General features: G+C 49.4%; 1 protein-coding gene across 4 annotated transcripts in view; it reads left to right on the forward strand.

The window, feature by feature from the left end:
* Window positions 1–1,962: 1,962 nt before the first annotated feature.
* The window catches only part of Tmcc2 (transmembrane and coiled-coil domain family 2), a 42,069-nt gene continuing 19,655 nt past the window's right edge, over window positions 1,963–24,376 (forward strand). The window contains exons 1-3 of one of the 4 annotated variants that reach the window (XM_023701194.1): window positions 1,963–2,316; window positions 2,419–2,719; window positions 16,648–17,172. In XM_023701194.1, the coding sequence (XP_023556962.1) occupies window positions 2,513–2,719; window positions 16,648–17,172 (732 nt within the window). In that variant the 5' untranslated portion in view covers window positions 1,963–2,316; window positions 2,419–2,512. Of the gene's footprint in view, window positions 2,317–2,418; window positions 2,720–3,300; window positions 3,788–16,647; window positions 17,173–24,376 lie in introns of those variants that run through there. The other 3 variants (XM_023701197.1, XM_023701195.1, XM_023701196.1) reach the window with 3 other exon arrangements.

Consider the following 24,376-nt stretch of genomic DNA (forward strand, 5'->3'; position numbering starts at 1 on the left):
GAAGAGGAGGAGGAGGAGGAGGAGGAGAAGGAGAAGGAGAAGGAGAAGGAGGAGAAGGAGAAGGAGAAGGAGAAGGAGAAGGAGAAGAAGAAGAAGAAGAAGAAGAAGAAGAAGAAGAAGAAGAAGAAGAAGAAGAAGATCTGATTTTGCAAAAATCTAAAGTTAATGCTCTCTTTTCTTGGAGGTTCGTGTAGAATCCCTCCACTTTCCTTCAGTTTAAAGTCAGGTCACAAACATGTGTCATTACTGTCTACTATTTGCTCACTACCACTTGCCACCCAAGACTTCCCCAGGATCTCTGGGGCCACTGCCCTGGGCCACAGGGGTTGAGAGCGGGGTATTTTCACCTTCCACCTTGCAGAGCAGGCACACCTGCCCCGACAAGTTCTGTCTAGTCCTAGCCACCATTCACATTGGCAGCTCTGCCATTCCTCATCATTGAGAATGCTAAGGGCTTATGCTTTACACTTGCACTTGATACCCTACGCTGTAGTGAAGTGAGGAGTGGCTCTACATTCCCAGCCCATCCGAAATTCTTGGCTGCCAAAAATAAAACTGCTTAGTTTAGAATTTCAATTTAGAAATTTAGAAAGCGGCTGCTGGGCTGGTGTAAATTCTGAACAACTTGCTCTCTTCTAGGATGCACATCCAAATGCGTGGTTGGGATGAGAAGACAGACAGTCAGGGAACTCAGACTAGTAGCACTGAAGTGAGGATCAAATGGACCAAATGGCGTGAAGGAGCTTCATAAGCTGCAAAGTCCTTCAGGGATCATCATGGTGACTCACAGACTGAGAGTGGCTAGGCCAATGTTCCTCAGATGCTAGCATGTATCAGGAGTACCCAGAGTACTCCTCAAAATAGATTTGTGAGCCCACTACTTCTGATTCAAGTAGATTTGCAAAAATTTGCTCTCTCTCTCTCTCTCTCTCTCTCTCTCTCTCTCTCTCTCTCTCTCTGACAAGTTTTTACTATTTACGCAGCCCAAACTGGGCTACAACTCTTAGTGGTCCTCCAGCTTTATCCATCTGAGTGCTAGAATTACAAATTTGCAGTCCCTATGCCCCAGCTGATAATCTGCGCTTCTAGCAAGCATCTAAGTGATGCTGTTGCCCCTGGTCCAAGGGCCACACCTTGAGAACCACTGGTTGCTGGATAAGCACAGATCATTGTAATCACAGGAGGCATGCAATTTGCAGATAGAGTTATTAACTTCCAACATTGCTCCTTTCTGAATCAGGGCACTTAGCATAAGTTGGTTGATGTTTATGGAAGAATAGGTAGCACTCCTTTTGTACTCTTCTGAGTATACCAACCTCTTGCTATCAATAACCATTCTTATTTAAAAGCAGCTTCACAGTGAGCAAAGGACTTTCACATATGTTGTTGTGCTGTAATATGAAGTACTGCCTAATAAAAGCATAAAGCTAAGACTCAAGATGGGGGTAGGGAACGATTTCCATTATCAATAGGGGGCTTGTGACTCAGACCAACCATCCTAAAGGAAATGATTTCTTCCTCTTAGGTGGGATGAATGTAATATAACTTGCAAAGTTAGGACCAGAAAAGAGACAGTGATCATAAACATCCCAATTGTGCCACCTCCCTGTCAACTACAGGAAGGGAGGGGTTCCTGGGACACGCTTTCCTGGGAGGGAAGCAACCGGCCAGACCTGGTCCGTCCGCCTCAACCCTCAGCCCCCGCCTTTACTCCGCAGCCCGCCCTCCGCAATGCCACAACGCAGCGACACCTGGCCTTCCAGACCACTCCAGGAGAGAAGAGGACTAGGGATTGCACGGTGCAACCAACCCCCAAAAAGCGCGGCGGCCAACGCCCCCTCAGCTCCAGGCCTTTCCATTGGCGAGTTGCCCCGTCACTCCCTCCTGGTTCCTCCTTCCCGCTCTCGGGCGGGGTAGGTTGCGCGTTCGCGGCGGGCTTCGGCCGCGGTCGCGGCTTTGCAGCAGGAAGCACCGCGGGCGGGAGGGGAGCAGGGCGCGAGTGAAAAGGAGGCCGGGCGCGCTGCTTGCTCCGCGGCCGGCCCATGCGGGGAAGGGGCTGGGGGCAGGGCCGGGGGCCGCAGCCGGCGGAGAGGGCAGCCTGCGAGGTCCTGCCCGGCCGGCCGCCCCGCGCCCTGCCTCGCCCTGCATCCCGCCGGCAGGGAGGGATGCGCTGTGCGCCTAGCTCCCCCCCACCGCCCAGCCCATGCCCTGAAGCACAAAGTTTGGGGTGTGGGGGGTACCTTCCCGCTTCCGCACAATGACAGCCCAGGGACTCCTGCTGCACAGCCTCGACTGTGACCTGCCTTCGCTCCCCAGGTCGGAATCAGCTATTCCAAGGCTCTCCCTGAGCCTCCTTTAAAAAATGTTTTTTAAATGTAAGAAATTGTGATCAGCCGACTCCTTTCCTTAATAATTTAGCCCCAGGCCTCATTTCTGAGCGTACGAGGGGGTGCGGTCTCCCCCAAGACGGCGTCCAGGAAGGACAGATTCCCCTTGCAGACCCGCACAAACCATGAAGAGGTGCAAATCGGACGAGCTGCAGCAGCAGCCGGGCGAGGAGGATGGAGCTGGGCTGGAGGATGCAGCTTGCCACCTGCCGGGCACGGACCTCCGGCCCGGGGAGGCCGCGGGTGCTAACTCCGCAAGCGGGCCAACTTCAGATGCGAGTGCTGGGGCGGCACCCAACCCGGGTTCCCGAAGCAAGCCTCCTGATTTAAAGGTGAGCACAGACCGTCCCTTGGCAAGTCCAGCCCGCCACGTAGCCTTCCCCACCCCACGCAGAAGTGCTTTAATTGGACCCAAGTGATGGGGAAGCCAGCCTAAGGTCAGCGAGGATGAGCGGATGTTGTGCTAGAATCCTAGGGGCGACGTCAGGTACCATTTGTGCCTCTGTCTGTCAGCTTCATTTCAGGCCTGTTTGTTTCCCACTATTCCCAGACGTTCTAGTGACTCACCCATCTGAGATTGTTGGAAATAACGTGTGTGAAGTGCTATTCTCAGACAAAGGGCTGGAGAAATGCAAGATGTTAACTAAAAAGTTGACATCACCCTCCCTCCTGTAGGATGGCAGGGGACAAAATTGCAGCGTAGGAGAACAAGTAGGTGACCATTAGTTTCTTTTGCCAGTGAGTCCTCCCATTGGATTTTTGTTCACCTTCTTGGATGAAGCTCAGTTTGTTCATCTATGAAAGGGCGGGGGAGGGGGGTTCTTGCCATTAGGTGGAGCCCGAGTTTAAGCTAGTGCTTGGAGATCCCTCCCTGCCTTCTGAACCAACCCCCAGGGTGGAGAACTGACAGGTGGCCGAGCTGTGCTTGGGCTTGTTGGGGCCTCAGTTCAAGTTGCACTCATGCTGAGCCGGCAGCTAAAACCAGAATCTCAAAGAGCCATTCACATGGAGCTGTTTATTTTCCAGCCTGAGATTGTCCAGACGATTGGTGAGCTGTATTGAATGTATCTTGGTATCAATTAAAACAGCAGCCTTGATAAATAATGCACCTTCACTGGAGCCACCACCAGGACTGCAGGCTCCTGCTTCTCAAGCCAGCTCATAATAGGGCTGATCGGGATGTCAGCCCAAGGAAGGAATTTAGGTGTCTTGGAGATTGACCCCTCGGGGATTTTCTGTGGAGAGGGTGCAGGGTCTGGGCTAGCAGTTCAGAAAGGACTCCCATTAGGTTAAATGAAGCCTGTATCCTATGGCAGCAGGCACTAAGGAGCTCACCAGAATAAGCCAATGACATTCCTCATTTGGCCTGAGCAGCTGGGAGTCAGAAAGTCAGAACACAGGTGAGTGTGTGCTTTTACCTGTGTTCACTGTTTGTGCCCCTGTATTTCTTGGGAAGGGAGACATCTAACTCTTTGTTGCATGTACTTTTAAAATGAGTGGTAGATATTCAGATCTGAGCTCTGGTTCTGTTGCTACCCTTTTCAGAGGTATGGGCTGGCCCTGTGTCTAAGGCAAGCTCTGTTAATAGGCTGTGCATGAAGCTTTCCATTCCATTAGGCCCAAGAACTCCTAGGTACCCATCCCAGTGTCACCTCTCAGGCTACCCTGTTGGTCAGGAGGTGTGTTTTCTAATTTAAGGGAGATGGTAAGGGAAAGGGTTTTCCTAATGCTGTTTGGGGGAGGCAAGCCTTCTGCGGCAGACTTTTGCCTCATCTTGGACTGGCCCAGAGGAATCTGGCCAGCAAACCCTGATTCTTGGACAGATGAGACCCTCACCCGTAGTCCAGCAGAGGCAACTTTGGAAATTTCCTCTCTGCAGCTCAGCTTCTGCCTGCAGTGCATATGCTAGCTATGTTCTTTTCCCCAGATGCTTTCCCCAGTGAAGTTGGGCTGGCCGAGGTGTGGGGGCTGCATTGTCTCTTTGTCTCTTCAGTTAAGGCTGTCTTCAGCTCATTGTTCCTACCCTTCTATATCTTTTTCTTCTTTTTGGTGACACCCTCATTCTAGTCAGGGGCAGATACAGCAACAACTCTGTACTTGACATTTGGTGCTGAACTGCCCTGAACCAGAATTGAGAGCAGTATGAGAAAAAGATACCTTGCATCTCAAAACAAAAACAAAAAACAACCCAGGAAGTCAAGCTCAGAATTGTGGACCCAGGCTGGCTGCAAGGAGGAGAAAACATAGCTGATGGGGGAGGGAGAGGAGACCTGAGCCTTTTCCTGTTTACCTCTGCATGATCACAACATGTTTACTATGGGGTGGAGGCTTCCCAGCCAGATGTGAATTTGGGGGCCACAGCAGTTTTATTTACTATGTGATCCCAGGCAAATCACCAACTCTGGTGAGCCCTTTTCTGTTTTGGTTTTTTTTTTTTTTTTGGTGGAACTGGGTATTGAACTCAGACTCTTGTGCCTGCCAGGGAAGGGCTTATTCTACTGAGCCATCTCCCCAGCCCGAGCCCTTTTCTGAATAATGGAACTAGGAATATTGGAGTGTGTCCAAACTTGTTTTCCAGTGCTGGAAAAGTTGTTTTCCAAGACTGACACAGTTTTCCAGGGATGGAAAAATTCAGTCATTGGCTCTGAACCTGGGAATAGCTCTGGAACCAGGTAGAAGCTGACTGGCCCTGGGTTTGATGGTGGCACCAAATAAAGGGAGATGGCTTAGTTATGAATACTTCCTGCCCCACACCTGTATTTGGCCGAGGCAGATCAGCAGTTCTGAGTTCTGGCTTCTTTTTTTTTTTTTCTTCTTCTTCATTTTGAACTTTTAAGACTAGAACCATGTCTGCTTTCTTGTGCTAGTACAAGGTGTTATGATGGATTAAGTACATTAAAGGAAATCATCTTGGCCAGGGAGATAGCTCAGTAGACTAAGCACTTGCCGGGCAAGCACAAGATCCTACGTTCAATCCCTGGGCCCACAAAATAAATAAATAAATAAAAAATAAAAAATAAACAAAATCATCTTGAGAAAGGGGTAGAAACATAAGTCTGCCTAAAGTGCTTCCAAGGGAAAGGGGATCAAATTTTAGTTTCTACCGAAGAGATCTGAGTGATGCTTTCCTAGTGACAAGTAGCAGTTTTGGGGGCTCCTATGGGCTTCTAGTCTTTCAGCACTGTGGAGGATCATACTGTCCTTGTAAATTTCTTTTTCAGAGTTTTGGATGGAACTGGGGTCTTGTGGTCGCTAGGTAAAACTGCACTCCCACTGTGCTACACCTCTATCACTATAAATTTCTTCTGTGGTAGCCTGGGATCTGTGATTATGGGGTGGGGAAGACCAGTGAAAGAAAAAGATATAGTTAAGTAGCAATCTTCAAGCTTATCTGTGATAGAAAAATAACGTGAGAATGAGCACTGACACAAGGGAGAGACATGTGCATATATTCGGGGGGCCTTTTCTACAACTCAGAACATTTATGTGTTCTTATAGAACATTTCAGCCAAAAGTCCTGCACAGGAACCCAACATTTCAGCCACATTCTCCTGCCAGTTGAGGCTCAGAGTCATGTTTAATCACAGGAATTTATCTTAATTCATTTGTTCTTGATACGTAGTTCTTTGCTATAGGTTCTCTACTTCCTGGAGGAGATGATGGGGTAGCCAGCCACAGAGCTTGCTGACCAACCAAAAAACACCAGCATTCTCCGTTCTCCAGCTTCAGTGAGGGTGGGAGTAGGGAGGAAGGGAGCTGGGCAGAAAGAGATCCTGTTGAAAATCCGAGGTCTGGGACTGGTGAGATGGCTCAGTGGTCTAAAGCACGTACTTAGAACAAGCTTGGCAAAGCACAGGGACTGCGGTTCAATCCCCCAGCACCACATGCCAGCCAGCCCTGTCCCCTGGTGGGCTGAGCTGGCCACACACACACACACACACACACACACACACTAAATAAATTAATTTAAAAAAAAAAAAAAAAGAAAATCCGAGGTCTGCAGGGTGTGGTGGTGTAGGTCTGTAATCCCAGCTACTCCTGAGGCTGAGGCAGGATGATCACAAATCAGAGACTGATCTGGCCAATTTAGGATGACCTTTTCTCAAAATAAAATTTAAATAGGGTTTGCCAGGCATGGTGGTGCTTAGCTATATGATCCCAGCACTAAACAAGCTGAGGCAGAAAGATCATGAGTTTGAGGGCAGCTTAGACTACATGGAGCGACACTGAATCAAAAACAAAAATGTTAAGATAAGATATAAGGCTAGGAGTATAGCTCAGCAATAGAGCACTTACGTAGAATGTTTGAGCTTCTGGGTTCCACCCCCAGTGCTATAAGTAAAACAGTATATTGGTAAAGCTTTCTACATCTTGGGGTCCATGACTGAACAGAAGCATATGCTGGTTCTGTCCCAACACACTGCAGAACTGGAAATCGAGCACCTCAGCCATTGTGTAGCCACAGGAACTGAGCCTTTCCTGGAAGGGAGGGTCTGAGGGTGCTGGCCAGGGGCCTTTTCCTGAGACTTTCCCCTGACAATCCTCAGGAATAATCCAGAATTTTGGAGGCATATTCCTAACTTTCCCTGAAGAAGAAAGAGAAACTCTAAATTCCATTGCTGCCATAGTTCTGTGTGCTTCTAACTCAAGCCCTCTTTGGGTTCCAGCAACTGGTTCTCCTGATCACATGATGTGCTGGTCTCCTGCCTGCTTGCTGTGGAAACTAGAAAGGCAATGAAAGCTTTGGCCACCCCAAGTCCCATGAAAGATGCTTGTTACTCCAGCATTCCAGAAGGAAAGGCACTGTTTTAAATAGTGAAATAGGAAATACATAAAGGTGCCTGGGAACACAGATATACTGTTTAAATTTAAAAACAACAACAACGTAGACACCTCAACTACTCATTACCTAAGCCAAGAAAAAGTTGCTTTTTTTTGTGGTCTGGCTGGGGCCAGGTGTGGAATCTAGGGCCCTGTGCCTGCTAAGCAACTGCTCTACCACTGAACTGCACACTTCCAACCTCCTTTAAACATTTTCAGGATGGGCTCTTGCTGGGGAGATAGTTCAGCAGTCTTAAGTGCCTGTTTGGCAAGCACAAGGTCCCAAGGCCAATATGTGCCATGCCACCCCAGAAGCAGGCGTGGTGGCACATGCCTGTATTCCCTGCACTGGGGAGACTGAGACAGGAAGATCACTACGAGTCTGACCTGCATCGTATGACCTTGTGTCGAATTTTAAAAAAATTTAAAAGATAGGCTCTTGCAGGATTGTCCAGGCTGAATGTGAACTTGTGATCAACTTGCCTCAGCCTCCCAAGTAGCATCTGAGATTACAAACACACCATCATGCCCAGCTAGTTTTACTTTTTTTCAGGGTGGAGATAGGGGTGGGGTATACTGGGATTGAACTCACAGCCTTCCCACTGAGTCTCAGCCCCAGCCCCACCATTTTTGTTCTTTTGAGATAAGGTTTTGCTGAGTTGCCAAATTACCCAGGCTGAGTTTGAACTTGTGAATCTCCCTGCCTCAGCCTCCCAGAGTGCTGGTATTACAGGCTTGCACCAACATAACTGGCTTGTTTACTTTCTTTCTTTCTGGTTTTTGTTTTTTGTTTTTTTAAGATCCAGGGTTTTATTAAAATTTGTGGTAGGTCTCACATCTCTATTTTTATTTTCCTTAATGAGGGAGAACATAAGCTATATTGTGGGAACGTAGGCGGGATGAAATTGTGTGTACTCTGAACCTCTGGAGGGTTCCAGGGATGGAGTGTGGCTGCCTAAGACTTGTGGAAATCTCTCCTGGTATCTTAGGGGCGCTGTGCATGTAGGCTTAAAGACCCCTGCAGTTAAGTGGCAGCTGGACCCTAGAGTGGATTGCACCAGGGGAGGTGGATTTTGGTAGACCTGAAAACAAGGAATCAGGGGCCAGGGCAATAGCTCAGTAGAATAAGTGCTTGCCTGGCAAGTGCAAGGACCTGAGTTCAATCCCTGGTTCTGCCAAAAAAAAAGAAAAAAAAAAAAAAGAAATCAGGAAGCAAGTGTTCTTTAGCAGTAGGCACTAACTGCCTCACAGTAAGCTCTCAGGTCAAACAAGGTGAAATACTTTCAAGAAAGCTACCTGAATTTAAGGGCACTTTGAGCATAAATAGAGATAGAATCAGAAACAGAGTTTAGTAAGGTTTGGAGCAATTTTTTAAATTTTTGAGATGAGAGTCGTTTTTGTTGTTGTCTAGACTGGCCTTGAACTTGTGATGCTCCTGCCTTAGTCTCCCAAAAGCTATAATTACAGGTATGCATCACTATACCCAGTTTAGAGCAAGAGATTTTAAAAAGGGCAGGGATCTTAATTACCAAATAAGAGGGCTGTCTAACTAGAAGCATGAAGTGGCCCAGGCTAAATCCTTGGGCCTCCTCTGCCCTATTCTGTCAGCCCAACTAGTCAGGAGCAGCAGAAGGTGGTGAGGAATGCTGAGGTCGCTGGCTCCTCCTGCCTGCACTCTATGTGAGGTAATGGGGTCCTGAGGGCCAGGAGTGCCCTGCCCCTACCCCACCCCAGCAGTCTTCCAAGCAGCTCTGCCTGTGGGATCTGGAGGAACAGGGGACTGCTGGGAAAGCATGTGGCAAACAAAGCTCTCTGTTCTCCTGCCACATATTGGGGTCGAGATTCAGTCCCAGCTGCCCTCCTTGCAGTTTCCAGAATGTGCTTCCTGTTGTGTATCTGATTGTGTGTTAGCTGCCAATCCCATTAACAAGAGTGTCTCCATCAGGGACAAGTTGAAACATTCCATAGGATTAGAATTTGGGGCTCAGGTTAAAAGGATGTTGGGGTGAGGCTCTGGCAAGTTCATGTGGTGGTCTTGCAGCCAATTCAACTCAACTCAGTTTTCATCTGTCCCCTGAGAAGTGGCATCTCCCTTGGAAATCCCCACAGACATTTTAGAAATGAGGCCATAGCTGGACAGAGTCCACCTTTGTCGGCCAAATCCTGGAGTCATTTTCTGCGTGAAGGAGTTAGAACAGAGCGGTCAGGGGATAGCAGGTATATTTGGTGATTGTGTTAGAAAAATAATATTTGACTTTTCAGACCAGCCAAGTGAACTGAGCAATGTCCACCACAGAAAACTAGGCTGACTCTTCGGACCTGAACGCCAGCAAAGGCCTCCCGGAAGAGTTTGTGGAGACAGTAAACATCCTGGCTTGTTCTGTGTTCCTCTTCTCCCAGCCAACTCAGTCATGGCCGTTGCTAAGATGATAGACTGAGAAAAGGTTCAAGCTGTAGCAGGAGGTATCTGGGTTAGACACAAGCAAAAGCTGCTTGATGGAGCATGTTAAATTTTGGAAAAGGTTAAGTCTTGGGAAGAAGTAGTTATCTAAGGATCAAATCACCTTTTAAAAATGGCTTTATAGATTTGGAACAGGTAATTAAATAGCAACCACTATGTTAGCTTGAGATCACTCCTAGATAATATTAGGGACACAAAGAGGGAGACCAGGCAGTGCACGACTAATTGCAAAATAAGCAGTGCAGGTAACGAGCACTGACAGGTTCAGAGCGGAGCACAATCCGGGGAGATGGGTGTGATCAGAGAAGGCTTTATGGGATGGGGAGGTGGAGAAGGATGATAGGGCTGGAGGAGGCAGAGAGGGCGCAGCATGGCACCAACTTCAATCAAAGTCTTCTACGCTGGTGTCTGTTGTGTCAGTTCTGCCCAAAGACCCCATGGATGAGATGACCTTCCTTTCCTGGCTTGCATAGCCCCGCGCAGCCCTGGCCGACTTCTCTAAGCAATCAAAGAGTAAGGAATTAAAATAGGGTTGGGATGAAAAAGTCATTTGCCCTAGAGGTGAGATCTGGGGTTTTTTTTGTTGTCGTTTTTGTTTGTTTGTTTGTTTTTAATGTCAACTATAACACTGGAGATGGAAAAAATATTTCAAAAATCTTTCACCACTGTGTTCCCAACAGAATCCCCAAGTAGGCCTGAGGCAGACAAGCTGGTCCTCCTTTCCACCATTGGGGTCCCAAGCCCCACACCTGGGGTCATATGATTTCTCTCCTGCACCTCTCCCGAAGCTTCTCAAGGGCAACTGGAGACTTCCACAATCCACTCTGGATCCTGACAGTAGAACTCTGTGGGTTTTTACAGCAATTAGTTCTCTAATGCTGGCCCTGTTTCCATAGAGACCCTATAAATAGAGGGAACGTTGGCGACTTAGGCTTGCAAATGCTCAGGGTGACCCAGTCACCCCACTGAACCTTCAAAGCCATCGACCTTTGTTGGGGAGAGGGGTTTCAGAGGGAGTTGGGAAGAAGAGCCATGCCCCAGGTCACTGGGTGGGATAGCTACCTGTAAGTTAATGTGATTTTCTAGGATCCTGTCAGCTTTTCCGGCAGTGAGCACAGGGACCTGTAGAATAGGGAACTGCTTTGGACCATGTTTAACCAGATTGTGTGAAAGTCACTGTGCCCTGCGGTGTTTTCCTGCTAGCTTCCCTAAACTGTGTCTGCAGAATTTGGAGCACACTTCCCCTTTGGGGGACCCACACCCCAGGAGGAAAACTGATGCAACCCAGCTGTTCCAAAACCACAGGCTTCTCAGGAAGAGTCAGAAGCTACGTGGACCCCATTCTCCTGAAAGCGGGGTACTTCCTACCCTTGCGACCAAGCCCGGGGAGAAGACTGCACAACCTTCTGCTGTCTCCCTGGGTGTCCACACCTCATCATGGGACACTGTCCTTTCTGGCCAGCTCAGGGGACTCTCTGCCTGCCATTTGCCCATTGATGGTGGAGCTCTGTTTGTGTCCCACCTCTAACTCTGCAACACCTCAGGCCTCTTTTCCTAATGCAGGGCTCCGCTTGGCCATCAGAGAGGCTTTTGGCAACTGGAGAAAAGCAAAAGTCAATGTGGAAAAGCAAGTGACATTTAGTAGCTGGAACCTGTTAGTCAGAGCAGGTGGCGCTTTCTGCTGCGTTGGTGGCTAAGTTCCCTCAAGCTAATCACCATGGTTTTCCTCACTTCTGAAACTTGGGGCTGCTTATGTGTATGTGCTGAGTTTTTTTTTTTTTTTAAACAGTCACTGTGTTATATCAAAACTCCTTAACCATCTCCTCCCTGACACCCACATGCAGAAGCAGCCCAGCTCCTGTTCTTACACCTCACACCTTGTACATGAGGGGGGCAAACCTCCCCACATCATTCTTCGACTCCTTTTTTGTCCTCCCTTGTGCCTGTGGGCTTTAACGGAGTCCTCAGTGAGGCTAGAGCAAAGGTCGTGCGGCATCTTGGCTGCTGGCCCTGGCTGTTCCTCCCCTGGAGAGCAGCTGGGGGAGATGAGAAGTGGACCTCATAGTTAGGGGCCTTGCTTGGCCAAGTCCTCTCAGGTGCCCTGCGCAGATAGCTACAGTTCAGGGGGCCTGATCCCCTTGGTCCAGGCATTTCTGTTTTGTCTCAGTCTTGCCTTTGATACTGTTCTGGGACACCTGCAAATACCATATACGCTTTAGTCTGGTGATCGGTATGCAGGTCAGTACAGGTAAATTAGGCCAGAGGTAGGGAGCTCGCCTTGTGGCTTGGGTGAGCCTTTAGCTGTGTGGTCCCTTAGTTTCTTCTTCTGCAGAATGGAGGCCACAGTGCTATAACCTGACGCATCCCACCTCCAGAGATGAGGGTAGTGTCAGGTTAGAATGATGGCATAAATGGGAGAGCAATTTGAAAAATTAGTGTCTATTTTCTCTAATACTAGACTTTGCATCCAGGGAACACTGAGCTGCATCCCAGCTCCTCTGGTTTCATTTCTTTTCTTTTTTTAATGTTGAGGCAGGATCTTGCTAAGTTGCCAGGTTGGCCTCCAACTTACACTCTTCCTGCTTCAGCCTCCTGAGCAGATGGAGTTGCATGCAGCACCACCATGTCCAGCGTGTGTAATTTTTAAAATAAGCTGTCCAGGGATGGTAGAGTCAAAGAGAACATGGCAAATGGAGTCCCTGAAACCTCTCCCTCATTCCCAGAGCTGAGGAGAGGAAATGTCAGGCACCCAGAGAACCTCTACTGACATGAGAGAAATGCGTCTTCCCCAAGCAGCTGGGGAAGAGCCTCAGTGCTGGAGAGGCCAGTTTAGAAATGAGGAGAGAGGGTCAAGGGACCTGGGAGGGAAGGCTGGATAGATAGTTCATAATATGTAGCATGACCATTTGGCAGGAGCAGCTGGGCACTGGCCAGAGCCAGCTGGCCCTGTCCCGGATGCGTGGAGGGAGGAGGCCTTGCATCAGCTTGGGCCTGAGGAAGAGGGCGGTGTGGTGTCTGCCCCTCAGCTGCAGGCCGCAGGATCTGGCTCCTGCTGAGCTCATGGCAGAATGTGCTCCAGCTCCACCGTCTCTCTGCCTTGCACGTCGTGGTTCTGACCAGAACAGTCAGCTGAGCCTTTGGGTGCTGCCTCCAGCTGAGCCCAAGAACATAATGACTGTGAGAAAACCTGGCACTGTGTGACCTCCATTTTCAGGGTTGCCCCCAAGTCCAGGTCCTTCTGTTTTGTTTTGTTTTGTTTTTGAGATAGTACCTTGTTATATAGTTCAGGCTGTCCTAAAACTCTGGGCTATCTTCCTGCCTCAGCCTCCAGAGTGCTGGGATTACAGGTGTGCACTACCAAGTCCAGCAAGTCTGATTCTTAAGAAGGCCTAATTTCCTCATCTGTAAGTGGGACTGTTACTGTTGTTGCTCTTGTTGGTTCCTGGGGAAGTCAAGTGAGGTCACGCAGGAGAAAGTGAACCTCCACAGCCATACCCTCAGGAGCTGGTGAGGCCGATGGAGGAATCTGTTGGCCTGTGAGATGGGTGATGTTAGGGCCTGGCCTACTTGGAGCATTGTGGATGAGGCTCCAACAAGGAGAAAAATAAACACGCTGCACTTTCCCACAAGTATAGATGATGTAGTTGTTTGCACCAACTCTTAGTACTGAGGTGGAAAGTGACAAAAGATTAGGATCAGGGGTTGCAGAAGATGTAAGATTCTTTACTCTTGGTTTCTGCATGATCTAAGTTTTCTGCTCTGTAAATTTGTTTCTATTCTTTTTTCCAGTCAGATTTTTTGAGTACATTTTGTTGTTTTTTTTTTTTTGTTTGTTTGTTTTTTTCTTTTTGCGGAACCGGGGATTGAACTCAGACCCTTGCGCTTGCCAGGGAAGTGCTTATTCCACTGAGCCATCTCCCCAGCCCCCTGAGTACATTTTAAATACACATAATGATCCCATTCATCATAGAGAATTTGTACCTGTACCTGATATCGTTTATTTTTTCCCCATTTCCCTTCCTTTCCTCCAATCTCTCCTTTCCCCATTTACAAAAAGCTTAATTTCTATTTTTCCTTCTTTTTTTTTTTTTTTTTGCCCCCCAGAACTAGGATTGAACTCAGGCCCTTGCGCTTGCCAGGGAATCACTTATTCTACTGAGCCATATTTTTCCTTCTTTTCTCATTTTTTTTTTTACTTTTCCTTCTTTGCTTTTTTCTCTCTCTCTTTCCTTGTGCCCCTCTCCACTTAAACATTTTCCTTGTATTTCACAATACCTATTCTATACTTTAGTCCTTATTTACACTTTTGGTTTCTCACACTGGAGACATAATGAGATAGTTACACTTGTGTCTGATTTATTTCATGAGAGTATGGTCTCAAGGAGCATCCATTTACCTAGCAATATCTCGAGTTTATCCTTCTTTATGGCAGAGTAGTGCACAATTATCCCACACCTTTATCCATTCGCCAGCTAATGGGCATTTTGGCAGTTTGCAAGATTTGGGTGTTACAAACTGTGCTGGGTATGCATGTATCACTGTGGTGTGATGTTCTTAATTCTTTCAGGAAGGTACCAAGAAGGGGACTAGCTGGGTTGAATGGAACCTCTAGTCCTAGTTTTTAGAGGAGTCTCCACCCTGATTTCCATAACGGATATACCCAGTGGAGAAGGATTCCTTTTTCCCCATGCCCCCACCAGCATTTGTTACTGGCTGATTTCTTTGTTATGTTTTGTTTATGTGGTACCAGGGATCAAACTCAGGACCTTGCACTTGCCTGGCAGGCACTTATGCTGTTGAGCTATCTCCCTAGCCCCAGGTTGATTTCTTGGTAATAGCTATTCTTTCTGGGTATGATAGAATTCATTGTTGTTTTAATTTGCATCTCTCAAATGACCATGATGTTAAACATTTTTTTCATATATTTAGTTGCTGTTTGTACTTCATCTGAGAAGTGTGTATTTATCACATATGCCCGTTTTTGGATTGGGTCATTCAATGTAGGGGGTCTTTTTGTTTGGTTTGGTTTTTTTTTTTTTTTTTTTTGGACAAAGTAATCCTTTGTCTGAGGAACAGCTGGCAGATTTTTTTCCTACTCTTTGGGTTGTCTCTTCACTCTGTTGGTGGATTCTCTTGCAATGCAGAAACTTTTTGATAGATAAGATCCCAGTTGCTGATTCTTTGTGATAGCTCCTATGTGATTTGCATTTTGTTCAGAAAAGGTTTGCCTGCACCAGTGTCTTCAAGAGTTCTACCTCTACGCTTGTTTCTAGAGGGGCAAGAAAATCTAGTGTTTAATTTTGGAGCATTTTTAAAAAATGACTGAAGCTGCCTCAGGTAATTATGGATTGTTCCTCCCAGAAGAGAACCTGCAGGGGCTCCCTGTGCCCCAGTGGCTGGTTGGGCTTTCCCTCTTAGCAGTTGGGAGTGGGGAGTTCACCTTGCACCCCTCCTCCAGCACTGAAGCTATGCGGAGGGCTCAGCCTGCTTGGTCAGTGGCCCCTGGCCGGCAGCTGTCTGGTTGTTGCTGTACCCGTGTGCCGGTGGCGCAGCCAGCACCCTGTCTGAGCAGCGCTGCCTGTAGAGCAGCTGGAGGGTCTCGGGTGACTAGGGAAGGCTGTGGCCAGGGCAGTGCCGGCACCACAGCTATTTGCTTTTGCTCCATTTTGAGAGGAAAGACCCTCATGTGGATAACCAGTTCTAATGTGGATATAAGAGAATTGGTTACTGACCATTCCACAAGATGATACCATTAAAAAGTAGTTTATTTCATTGCCAGTGGGGCTAAGAACAGAAAATTGTTCTACAACTTTCTAGGTAGGGCCAGAGAGATGGCTCAGTGGAATAAGTGCTTCCCTGGCAAGTGCAAGGGCCTGAGTTCAATCTCCGGTTCCGCCAGAAAAACAAAACAACTTTCTGGGTGAAGATTAGTTTATTTATTTCTGACAACAAGGATCCCAGGGTTGGCCTTCATGACTGATTTGGTGACTCTCCAGGCTGGCAAGTTCCCAGGTCTGTTTCTCGGGCTATACCGTCTGTGTGGTACCATCATTAACTGTTAACACGTGGTAGCAAAGTGGCTGCTGCACCGCTAGACATCACCTCCACAGTTCAGATGGAAAGAAGTGGAAAGGTTGACTGCCTTTACCAGAAAAAGAAAGCTGCCCCAACAGCATTACCTCTGCATTTTATTGCCCCACGTTGTATCAAATGACTACTCTTAGCTGCACGGGAGACTGTCAAAGTGGGACTTTTTAGGAAGAAGCACTAAGGACCCTTGGTTTGGTTGGTGAGGAAATGGATGCTGAGCAATTAGCCATGCCTGCTCCAAGCATATAACCTGATTAGGAGACCCTGGTTTTTCCAAGAAGTATCCCAAGGAAGCATGTTTGGAAATGAGTGCTTAGTGATCTGGAAGAGCCAGGGCAGCTGGAAGCAGGGTGCGACTTGGAAAGGGGGAGGTGCTGGGGATGTTGGCCTTGATCTGGAGGATCCAGCCTTGGGAACCAGGTGCTACTTCTGGGTGCCACTAAGCTCTAGTTTTGGCCCTGAAAGCATCATTCTTTAAAAAAAAAAAAAAAAAGAACCCCTCTATTTTGGGGTACTTTCCTGTGGGAATGAAGCAGTGAGTCAGCCATTTAGGGGTGGTGGTGCTGGGAATTGGACCCCAGGCCTTTACACAGGACTATATCCCCTGCTCGTTTTTAATTCTATTTGGAGACATAATCTCCCTGATTTGTTAAGTTGCCCAGGCTAGACTTGAACTTTCGATCCTCCTTCCATACCATCCCTGTGTGCTCAGATTTCATGCCTGTGTCACCATACCCAGCTTCTCTCACCTTTTTTGGGGTAAGACAGGCCATCCTTAGGGATGCTACAAATGCAGATGGCTGTAGTAGCTATTGGTCTCCCAACAAGACTCTTTCCTTTCACTCCCAGCTCTCCTCTCACCAGAGTTCTTCATCTCTCTCCTTTAAGAAAATCCAGCAGCTCTCAGAGGGCTCCATGTTTGGCCACGGCCTGAAGCACCTGTTCCACAGCCGCCGCCGGTCACGGGAGAGGGAGCACCAGGCGTCTCAGGATTCCCAGCAGCAGCAGGGCATGTCTGACCATGACTCCCCGGACGAGAAGGAGCGCTCCCCCGAGATGCACCGCGTCTCCTACGCCATGTCCCTGCACGACCTGCCTGCCCGGCCTACTGCCTTCAACCGCGTGCTGCAGCAGATCCGCTCCCGGCCCTCCATCAAACGGGGTGCCAGCCTGCACAGCAGCAGTGGGGCCGGCGGGGGCAGCAGCCGGCGCACCAAGAGCAGCTCCTTGGAGCCCCAGCGCGGCAGCCCCCACCTGCTGCGCAAGACCCCGCAGGACAGCAGCCTGGCCGCCATCCTGCACCAGCACCAGTGCCGTCCCCGCTCCTCCTCCACCACTGACACTGCCCTGCTGCTGGCTGATGGTGGCAACGTGTACCTCCTGGCAGAGGAGGCTGAGGGCGTCGGGGACAAGGTGAGGTGGGGCCCTAGGAAGGGCTTGGGGACTGTGTGAGCTCAGCAGAGTTATCTGCCCTGGTTGCGGGAGTCAGGTATGACTAAGCTAAAAACAAGGCCTGAGTCTTCGTATGACTGATTTTTGTTTGTTTGTGGGTTTGTTTTTCAAAATTATTTTTGCCCAGACTGATACGAGTTTTGGTTTGTTTTCCTTCAACATGCTATGAAGAGGAAGTAAGAGTAGTAGTTAAAACAGACTAGAGCCAACCCTGCTTCTGCACTTCCTCGCTGGGTTAGTCACTCAACCTCTTTGTGCCTCAGTTCCACCAATTAAAAAGGGGGATGATGATCATAGATTTATTGTAGGATTAAATGAGTTAATATATTAGAATACTCAGGATGGAGCCTGGCATAGTACAATTTTTATTACTTAAGATAGGGGAGGAATTCATGAAAGCATGTTTAGAAAGAAGTCATTTTAGGACTTTGTGTAACAGATATTTATTGGATACTTATTATGTGCTACATGAATCACCAAGCCAGTGTTGGTGTCCTCATACTGCTCTCTGGAGGGAAGACAGCAGCGTGAATGACAGTGGCCTAGGGTAGCAAGGCTGTGACGGCTGCTGTGGGAGCAGCCTTGAGGGTGGAGGGAGTTGGCCAAGACCTTCTGGAGGAAGCCATTGCACTGAGTTTTGAAAGGGTATAATTTAGCAAGGAATGGGAAGGAGGGGTAATGCGTATAAAACTAACCTGATACCAAGATAGGTCCAGCACTTTGGGGTCTGACAGAGAGGCAGAGGGCAGGTCACAGAAGGTCTTGCTGTGTCTAGTGTGGGAGCAGAATGAAGCTGTCAGAAGCTGTTAGGCAGGAAACTGGAGGGAGCAGATTCCCACGGGCCTCAGTGTAGATGGTGGATTCAGAAGGGGCTTGCATCCAGTAAGAAGGAGGCCAAGGGCAGAAATCCAACTGACCTATGAGGGACAGGCAGCCAGATCTGACCTGCTGCTTCCGTCTGCCTGATTAGTCCCTCCTCCTTGAGTTCCTTTCTCCTTTGGCTTCAGCATCATCTCCCTGCAGGTTGCTCCTGCACACCTGGCTGCTTCCTCTCAGGCTGCAGTGGCTGTGATTTATTTTCCCCCTAGGGGTCTGCAGCAGTCCAAGGGTAGGAGCAGAGCTTGCTGGAAGGTGTGCTGAAAGGTCAAGGGTGGTGGGTGGGTCAGAGAGTGAAGTCTTGGGTTGCAGAGAAGGGCTGGTGATGTGGAGAAAAGGAGGTGCGGGAGGAGGGATTTGGAGAGCAGTGCACTGAGAGAGGGTAAAGAGGAAAGAGAGCAGGGGTGTTGAGGGGTTTAAGAGTTTGGCTCTTAGAGGGGAAAGACAGGCTTAGAATGAAATCATAGAGGGGCCAGGGAGATGGCTCAGTGGAATATGCGCTTCCCTGGCAAGCACAAGGGCCTGAGTTCAATCCCCGGTCCCCCCCCCAACAAAAAAAAAAAAAAAGAATAAAATCGTAGAGTATGGCAGACAAGGCATGAAGAGAGAGACACTGACTTGAACAGGGCAAGAGCTAAGAGGTTAAGTTGTCGCATGGGCTGTCCATGTGACACTGAACTCCTCTGATGACTGCAGGGAGGAAACCTGGGAACAAGAGCTTTGCTTTGGGGAATGATGGAGGGAGGCAGGGAGCATCTTTACATGGAGGTGCAGAGGGGGAAGAGCACCAGGCACGGACCTCAAGGAGGCCACATTCATCCTCCAGGGTGCAGAGGTGACCTTCCAGAGCAATGTGCAGTCCAGTGCAAGGCAGTCCCACCTCCAGAGCACATGAAATGTGGGACACAGAGCACTTCGTGCAGAGGGGTGCAGTGACAGGGAGTTGTCCTGAAAGCCTGTGGGTGGAACAGGTGCCCAGCTATGGGCAGGACACACAGCCAATGCATCTGGAAAGAAAGGAGGATGACAAGAGGCAGACAAGAGATGGCCAGGGAGGATGAAGATGGCTAGAGTGGAAGAGGGAGAACAGGAGGAATGACAAGCGAGAGTCCTACATTTGGCAGATGTGAGACCTGGTGGGCTTTCTAGCATCAAAATTCCAAGGGATGCTCTGCTATAAAGTTGTTTTTACTGTAGATTGTCACCAGAGCAAATTCAGCTCCCCACATATGATCTAGAACTGTCGTCCTGCCAACACTGGCTGTTTCTCGAGTTCTTGTGCATCCTGACTTTGGAAGACATTTGGGAGTTCATTTGCCTGGCAAGCATCGTGTGCCAGCTTCCTGCCTGGCACTATAGAACACACAGGTTTGCTTTTACACTTTGCCAAGGTAGGATGTGCTTCTGTAGGTGTCTTTTCATGAATTCATTAAAATGAACCTGTGGCTAAGTAAGCAGGGGTAGGATACCCCAAGATTTTAGACAGTTCCAACAGGGGATGGAACTTACTCGAGCCTCAGAGATCTTGGGTGCAGAGCTAGGGCTGGCAGTGGGTTTCCTGACCCTAGGTCCAGGGTTCTTTTCACCATGCCAGGCTCCCCCTGCAAGCACCAGCCGGCAGTTGCAGTCTTCTGTGTTTAACCTGAGGGGATGCTTTTGCATTGCCATCACCCTTGGGGACTTTCTGACCACCCACTGTTGGATCGTTATATGTATTCCACAAGTGACCTTGGTTCTTGATTTCTCCAGGAAAAAAAACTTTCCACAGATTGTTACAGTCTATCGGTAGTAAGAGCCTCACCTGGTCAGTCAGTCACTTCATCAGTCACCAAGTCAGCAGATGTCCCTTCCCTTCTTCAGTACATAGAAGGCATGGTCACCATGTACCTCCCTGCTTCCTCTTTTTTAAAAAAACAATATTAGTACAAACTTTTATTCTCAGTCTTGCTTCCTCTTTATTCAACAAATTCTTTGAGTGAGGCACTGAGTGAAAGCAGAGCTCCTCCCCTCATGAAACTGACATCCTAATAGGAGGAGACAACCGTTAAGTGATTGCATAATATACTTGGTAGTAACGGGTGCTAAAATGGAAAATCAAAGCAGAGCGAGAGGGTAGAGGATGGCGGGGATAGGTACACTGTTTTGACAAGTTGGTCAGAAAAGCCTCTCCCCTAATGTGAGAGAGTACATCATGTGGCTCTCTGAGGAAAGGCAGTTCAGATAGACAGACCAGTGAGCGCAAAGGCCCTTTGGCAGAAATGGGCTAGGAATAGTCTGAGAACCTACAGAAAGGTCAGTGTGACTGGAGCGGAATGAGCAGGCTAGGAACAGAAGAAGATGGTCATCCTTGGGGCAGGAGCTGGAGGGTGCGGGGCAGACCACAGACTCGGGTGGGAAGCCATTGCAAGGCTTGGTACAGGTGAGTGGACACCACCTAGAAGGCCACTTGGGCTTCTGTGTGGAGGATAGGTGATGTGACAGCGGAGAGTCTAGCTGGGCTTTTGGTGCATGCTGGGGCAAGGTGACGGGGGCAGCAGCAGAGGCAGAGAAGTAGCCAGACACTGGGTTTGCTCAGAGAGCTGGCGCTCAGGTTCCCAGTGCATCATGTGGGGGGCACTGAAGAAAGGGGGAAAGTCTCAGGGGGCTCACAGGCTTGGCACCTGGCAGCTGGAAAGATGTAATTGTCATGACTAAGTTGAAAGGAAGCGGGCAAAGGGAACAGATGTTTTGTGGAGCAGAGTTGGAGCTGAGCAGGGATCTGCAGAGTCTGAGATGGCCGTTAACCATCCACGTGTAAATGCCAAATAAGCAGTCAGATGAATGAGTGGAGTCCCAGGGAGAGATGCAAGCTGGAGGCACCAATTTGAGAGTCGTCAGCATATAGATAGTATTTAAAGGACAGGACTGCACCATTTGCAAGCCCAGCTTCCCTGGGGGAGAAGTGTGTTCTAATAGTTCTGGATGCGTTGGATGAAAGGAAAACGTGGCTTTGTGCAGCCAAGAGGGGTGCACCCAGTGGAATGGAGCGGGTCGTTGAGCCCTCGGAGGGCAAGTGCTTGGTGTGCGGCCCCGGCCAGGCCCACCTTCCATGGGTGAGTCAGTGCATACAGCGTGAAAACTCTGAGAAAAATCCTGACAGACAAGGGCCGCTAGTCCCAAGCTTGGTATGAGGAAGAAAAGTAGCAGCCTCGTATCCTGTGGCTACCTAGTGCTCTCCAGCTGCTTGGGAAACAGGAGGGAGCAGGGTGGGCAATGGGTGCTGCTAGATGCTGACAAAGGGGCGTTGCTGTCTGCTGAGCGACAGCGCAGGAGCCTGGGGGAGCTGGGGGGGCTCATCAGCCGGGGTGCTATTGGACATGGTTTGCATTTGGGCTCATACCATGTCAAGATGACTGGAAGAGAGTGAGCATTGCCTTCTTGCTATGTGTGGAAGACCAAGCCCAGCATCTCTGAGGTGAGCTGACTTGGGTATGGTTCCATGAGTTCAGGTGATAATGGAGAAGGTCGTTCCTGGGCCTGATCAGTTATCCTGATTTAGACACTTCAGCTTTATATGTCTTTCCTGGTTGATCTTCTTAACATACTGGGAAGTTGACAGAGCAGGTATTACCATCTCCATTTTACAGATGGGTAGACTGAGGCCCAGAGGAAAGGAGGCACCCAGATCTTGGCAGAGAAAAAGCCAGCTTCCGTGTCTCTACTCTGTCCACAAGACCCTACCAGAGTCCGAATAATAGCTGAGGGACCGTTTTATGCAATGCTGTGGGAAGCTGGCTCATGGAGCCAGAGAGGATGACCTAATCTCTTGATCACTTTGTCTCTGAGGTGTAAGCCTTCCTGATCCAGATGGACATGGCCCTGGGGGTCCTGTCCCATGGTAAAGGGGTCTTCCAGCCCTTGGTAAACTCCAAAACTGTCGGCCTAGTCTCCCAGGCCCAGAGGCCATTGGGTGTTGTGGGAAGTGGGGTGGTTCCACCCAGGTCCAGGCATGAATAGGAAGCATTCTTCTCTCTAGTAAACACAGCCCACATGCTCTCTGCGGGCTCCCTGGCGATTACTAGCGTCTATTTTTAATTCATAAGCCTCCCCCAGCCCCACACCCTTTGCCATTGTTTGAAACTCACCAGCTGGCATTCAGACCACAGCCGGCCTGGCAAGGTTTGAGTTACCAAAACACCCTGGAGGCAGCTAAAGTTCCTCAGCTGCCCGGGGCTGCTCACCCTAGCCCTACCTAAGAAACAGGCACATGGCGCCCATGGGAAGCAGAGGGTGCTGGGGCAGATAGAGGCTCCCACATAAGAAAGCAGTTCAGCCTTGGCCAGCAGTTTGACTCTCATCATTTGTTTCCTCCGAACCCAACTTAAGTTGTACCCCAGTTCTTTCCCTAAAAAACTTAACAGTCCTCTCAGCCCCACCCTTCTGCATTCCACTATGTGCATGACACTGAGAAAAACAGCCATGCTGTCCTACATATGGAAACTGGGGGAAAGTCACCATCCTGGGGCATGGCAGATGCGTAGAGAATGTGATGACATCTGCTCCCCACTGTGTGCTGCCCTGAGCCCTGCCTGAAGTTCCTGCAGGCCCAGAGAGGAAACCCTGGGCTGGAGTTGGCCCACTTGACTCCTCAGATAGCAGGCAGATCCCCCACTTGTTTCTTTTCTAAATAGCTCCTGGAAAACCTGGGGTGTTCTCCTTTTCCTTCCCTTTCCCATGCCCAGGTGGACATCACCCCCTCGTACCCCTGTTTGGAACCTCTCCCCACTGTCCTGATTCACCCTGGGCTTGTGCAAGGTACAGCTGGCTGGACGGTGTTGAGAGGGGAGTGGCGTGGAGGTGTTGGCTCTTGGCCTCCCCTCCTGTGCCTTTGGGTTAAGGAGCAGTGTGGGGTGGGGCCAGGTAGGCACCTGGGCAGCCTTAGGATTCTTCCTGACAGATCAGCCCAGGTCCAAGTCATACTGTTAGGTGAAAGGGCGGGAGTGGAGAGACACTGTCCCTGTGGCCCATGGCCTGCTCCTCATCTAACCCAGTGCAGACTACACGTCCTGTCTTTGGTGCTTTGGTGTTCTCTCCACTAGATTTACCCAACAAGATTTCTTCCCCACCCAGCATAAATAAATAAACACCCCTGTTTACCCAGTGGGATCATGAGTGAGGGGCCGCCCTTAGCTCCATCTCTGATCAGGAAGCTAGAGATGCTGGCAGGCACCCAGGGGACCTGGTTTGTTTATGTCTGGGAGTCTGCTGGCTCAGAGGGGACAGGGCAGGCCATTCTGAGAGAAGTTTCCAAACATGTCCCCTAGGCAGTTGGGGACAGCAGGTGACTTGCCTGCTGACCCCTGCTGTATCTGAGCTGTAGGCCTGAGTATACAAGAGGTCTCAGGAGCCCTGCCGAAGAGTCAGTTGGGTCACTCAGCCTGTGCACATAGGTAGCCACATGTCCATGTCTCTGGAGAAGGCTGCCATCTCTGTCCCTCTCTTCCACTCCATCACATCTTCCCTTCTCTGTCCTCTATGTGAAAAGGTCCCTTAGGACAGTGGGGAGAGGTTCTGAACAGGGGTACAAGGGAGAACCACAGATAGGCCCCTGGCTGTTCCGAGGAGACTTCCAAGGTGGTGCCCTGCAGCCAATGCCTGCCAGGCCAAGGCGGCAGCACCTGTCATCTGCCAGGAACCCTCAGCCCTTGTCTCAGTGATGGTTTCCCAGGGCCTTGGGTACTTCCACAGCAGGCAACCTAGCTGTACCTGCGGAGCCAGGATCTGCCTTTCTCTAGTCTGATCTCTCTTCCTTTAGTTCCTTTAATTCATTCTATGTAGGTGAAGCCCTTTGCATTGTCAGAGACCTGTCCAGTCAGAACAGGGGCCATAAGATGAGGCTCTGCCTCTTAGCTAAGCTCCAACTCTGTGAGTAGCAGCATCCTCTCAGCTTTTAGAGCCAAGGCAGGCTTCTGTCACCACAGCAGGCTGCCAGTCTCTGGAATGAGCCTCTTTTCATCTTTTCCCCCGTGGATATGCTGCTGCCATTATTTCCAGGTGGAGGGTCCCTTGCTCTCCTGATCAGTTCTTGTCCCAGAACCCTGGGTGAGGTTAGATAACCCAGGTAGGTAGCCAAGATCTGACAAAGGTCATGCCTTCTTCACCCCTTGTTGCTAAACCCAGGCCAACACTATGAGAGAAGAGCTCTCTGCCTGTAGCCTCTGGGGGACTGACTTGATGCCAGCCCAGACAGATGGGGAGTGAGTACCAGTCAGGCACGTGCTGCTGTCTCGGCCTCAGCTCCCTCAGACAC

The sequence above is a fragment of the Octodon degus genome, unplaced genomic scaffold, assembly GCF_000260255.1.
Source record: "Octodon degus isolate 3935 unplaced genomic scaffold, OctDeg1.0 scaffold00131, whole genome shotgun sequence".
Lineage (NCBI taxonomy): Eukaryota > Metazoa > Chordata > Mammalia > Rodentia > Octodontidae > Octodon > Octodon degus.